Consider the following 4001-nt stretch of genomic DNA (forward strand, 5'->3'; position numbering starts at 1 on the left):
CACACATCCTCCACCCGGTGACTGTTCTAGTGGGAATCAATTCATTTTTATCATTTCTAACTACCGTCATTCCTCCTTTTTTTGGAACCACATGAACCGGGCTTACCCACCTACTATCCGAAATAGGATAGATAATACCGGCATCAATTAGTTTGAGGACGTCTTTCCTCACAACTTCTTTCATTATGGGGTTAAGCCTTCTTTGTGCCTAAATGGAGGAAGCATCCTCATTTTCAAGCAAAATTCTATGAGTGCACAAAGAGGGACTAATCCCTTTGAGGTCACCAATTGTGTACCCAGGGACACCCTTAAACCTTTTTAGCAAAGAAAGTAGTTTTGAGGTTTGGGTGTCATCAAGTTCACTATTGATGATGACGGGAAAAGTGGAATTATCACCAAGAAATTCATATCTCAAAGAAGGGGGAAGAGGTTTAAGTTCAACCGTAGGAGGAGGCGTGAAACTCTCCTCCTTCTTACCAACTTCCAACATCTCAAACTTGGGATCTTTCTCATGAATTAGAGCGGAGTCCAACATCCACACATAAGCAAGAGTTTCAACATCTTTGTCATCAACTTCATACCCATTAACAAGACAAGTTTCCAAAGGATCCATAGAGGAAGCTCTTGGGTCATGCTCCTCCATGGGATTCTCTATAATGTCCACAATGCAACAAGTGTCACCTAAAGATGGAGCTTCCATAGACTTGGTGAGTTCAAATTCCACTTTATCTTCACCCACTTGCAAAGATAACTTGCCACTCTTCACATCAATCATAGCGCCACCGGTGGCACGACAAGGTCGCCCCAAGATAATTGGCACATTGTAGTCCTCGGGCATATCCATGGCAAAGAAATCACATGGTATAATTAGCTTCTCAACAACCAAGGGTACATCTTCGATTACACCAATGGGAAATTTAACCGATCGATCGGCTAGTTGAAGTGAAACTCTAGTTGGCTTCAAATCTCCCAAATCAAGCCTCTTGAAGATTGAAAGTGGCATGAGGCTCACACTAGCCCCCAAGTCACACAATGCTCTTTTAATAGCCACTTCTTGGATAGAACATGGAATTGAGAGGCTACCCGAATCTTCTAGCTTATTTGTAAGCTTGTTGGTGTGAGTAAGAATAGCACTACACTCCTTAGAGAGGTTGATGGTTTGCACCTCTCCATTCTTCTTTTTCATAGTGATAAGATCCTTAAGAAACTTACCATATGATGGAATTTCGGTAATCATATCAAGGAAAGGAATCGTGACATTCATTCCCTTCAAGATCTCAACAAACTTCTCATATTTCTTTTCAAGCCTAGGCCTTGCAAGCCTTTGTGGAAAGGGTACCGGTGCTACATACTCCCTTGGTGGTGGCGTACATTCTTTGGCTTTAGTTGTAATTGGTTCATCTTACTTTGGAGGATCAACCATCTCCACCTCCTTTGACTTCTCCACCCTAATCTCACCTTCTTCCACAACTTCAACCGGGTGCTCTTTCACTACTTCACTAGACACCATTTTCCTGTTCCACTTAGGAGATGTCTCAACCTCCTCCAATTGCCTTCCAGTCCTCAAAAATACCGCATTCATCTCCCTTGGGTTAACCGTATTACCCGGAAACTTCCCCGGATTTTTAGCCAATTGACTCAATTGTTGAGAAATTTGGGCTACATGAGTTTCCGTAGCTTTTTGGGATGCTCGTATTTCATCATTAACCCGGCTTTGTGAGGCAATGTGGTTGTCAAGCTTTGAGTCGGCTTTTTGGTTGGCAATCACCAATTGCTCAAAGGCTTGCTCCCAAGAAGGTTTTTGAGGGGTTTGAAAGTTTTGGTTTTGAGGTTGGATGTTTTGGTTTTGTTGTTGGTTGAAATTTTGTCTCTTGAAACCCCCAAATGGTTGTTGGTTTTGAGTGACAAATTGTTTTCCTTGGAAACCGGGTAGGATTTGTCTTTGGAATTGAGAGTTTTGATTGAACCTTTGTTGTTGTGGTGAGGAAGTGGTTGGGTTTTGAATGTTTTGTGAAGCATAAGACAAGAAAGGATGAGTTCTTTTTCCATTCCCAAATTGGTGGTTGTTGTTATTATTGAACCCTTGCCTTGCACTTGTGGATTCCCAAACTCCATTTGCTTGCTCATAGCATTCCTCTTGGAGTGGTGCAATCAAGGGACACCCAATGGGAGTGTGCCCTTGTTACCCACACAACTCACAAGACAAGACTTGCCTCATATCGGAGCTTGAAGGTTTTGAATTTAGCAAGGCAACTTGTTGGGTGAGTTCATCTAGCATTCCCTTAACCTCCATATTCAAAACCGCATTAGAATCTTTGTTCTTGGCCTTTCTCGATTGCCTATCACTTCCCCATTCCATAGTTCGTGAGGCCATCTCCTCAATTGGCTCCTTTGCCGCTTTATGCCCCAAAATGTCTAAGGCACCTTTTCCCGACCCCGCATCTAATGAAAGTCGAAGGTCTTGGGTCAACCCTTTGTAAAAATTGTTCACTAGCTCGGCCTCGGAGATGCCATGGTGGGGGCATAACTGTTGGAGTCTCTTATACCGCTCCCATGCCTCATATAAGGTCTCATCCTCTTCTTGAGTAAAGCTTTGTAGTTCATTCTTTACTTTGGCCGTTGTTGAGGGTGGGAAATACTTGTTCAAAAATGCCGAAGCCAACTCATCCCATGTCTTGAAGGAATCCGGGTCACAATTCTTTAACCAATCCTTGGCCGAATCCCTAAGTGAACGGGGGAACAACCTAAGGCGTACCGCATCATCGGAGACCCCATTCGACTTGTACATATTACAATTTTCAAGGAACTCATTTAGATGATCATTTGGGTTCTCCAAGGGACTTCCTCCAAATTGGTTGTCTTGAACAAGGTTGAGCAAGACATTTTTTATCTCAAAGTTATTAGCTTGAATTCTTGGCCTTTGGATGCTTGGATTGACTATGTGCTTAGGAGCCATAGTCTCTCTTATCGGAACCGGATCACCCATGATGTTAGGTTCTTCTACTAATACTCCAAAAGGATTTTCAAATACTTCGGTAGTTTCTTGTTGATCACTTTCTTCTACCGATGGTGTGTCTAGAAAACCCCTTCTTCTTAGAGAATTAAGTCTTCTTGCCGTAGCTTCAATTTCAAGATCAATAGGATATATTGGTTGACCCCTTTTTTGTCGCCTACTCGTGCAAAAGACCTAAGCACTTGAAAGAAAGGATGGTTCAAGTTAAACCTCAAGCATGAAATTCATCTAGCCGTACTCCCCGGAAACGGCGCCAAAAACTTGATGGTTCAAGTTAAACCTCGCAAGTGAACTATGCGTTGCACTAGTAAGGGTCGAACACGAGGAGTTTGGGAGACTACTAATTGTTGTTATTCTTAAGTTTAGCTAAGTCAAAGGAAAAGGAATGATTGGTGAAAACACTATGTAGGCTACACTAAATGACTAACAATTTAAACTAAATAAGAAACAACTAAATTCAAAGGGAAAACTAAAAGGAAAGATGTGTTACTCAAGATATAAAAAGACTAGGGCACGATTAGGCTACAAACATTCATGATTACCATGCTAATTCCGGCAATAAGTCATCTTGGGTACACAAGGCGGGGGAAAACGCCTCTAACTCGCCTATTGACTCCCTCCCGGGCTCACAATAGGACACTAGACCTACCGACTCAACACCCTCCCGGGCTCATGACTCGGAATCTCCTATATAACATTCTAAGACCCTAGGAACGCGCGCCATCCCCAAGGTAGTCGATTTATGCTAGGAGTCACTAAGTATACGATAAATTCCCGGCCTTCCCAACCATTTTCCCAAAGGTGAAGGTCAAACGGTCCCCAAAGGCACCCTCTTTAGGCTCTCCCTCCCCGGTTCAACCCAAATAGGCAAAGGATGTAAAAGAGGGGGGGGGGGGTCAACTTAGGACCTAACCAATTCCCATTGGTGGACAAGGGTCATCAATCAACCAAAATCCTAAATCACAACATTAATAAAATAAATCCTATG

General features: G+C 42.9%; 1 protein-coding gene and 1 non-coding gene across 2 annotated transcripts; one reads left to right on the forward strand and one right to left on the reverse strand.

Moving 5' to 3' along the window:
- Positions 1-208: 208 nt before the first annotated feature.
- Positions 209-1264, reverse strand: LOC141658702 (uncharacterized). The gene has a single exon (XM_074465579.1). The coding sequence runs from the start codon at positions 1262-1264 to the stop codon at positions 209-211; it is 1056 nt and encodes a 351-aa protein (XP_074321680.1).
- Positions 1265-2507: 1243 nt separating this feature from the next.
- On the forward strand, positions 2508-2614 carry LOC141619884 (small nucleolar RNA R71). Its single transcript, XR_012531830.1, has one exon. It is a non-coding gene; the product is annotated as a small nucleolar RNA R71 (small nucleolar RNA).
- The last annotated feature ends 1387 nt before the right edge of the window (positions 2615-4001 follow it).

This window comes from Silene latifolia, chromosome 1 (assembly GCF_048544455.1).
Source record: "Silene latifolia isolate original U9 population chromosome 1, ASM4854445v1, whole genome shotgun sequence".
In the NCBI taxonomy this organism is placed as follows: domain Eukaryota; kingdom Viridiplantae; phylum Streptophyta; class Magnoliopsida; order Caryophyllales; family Caryophyllaceae; genus Silene; species Silene latifolia.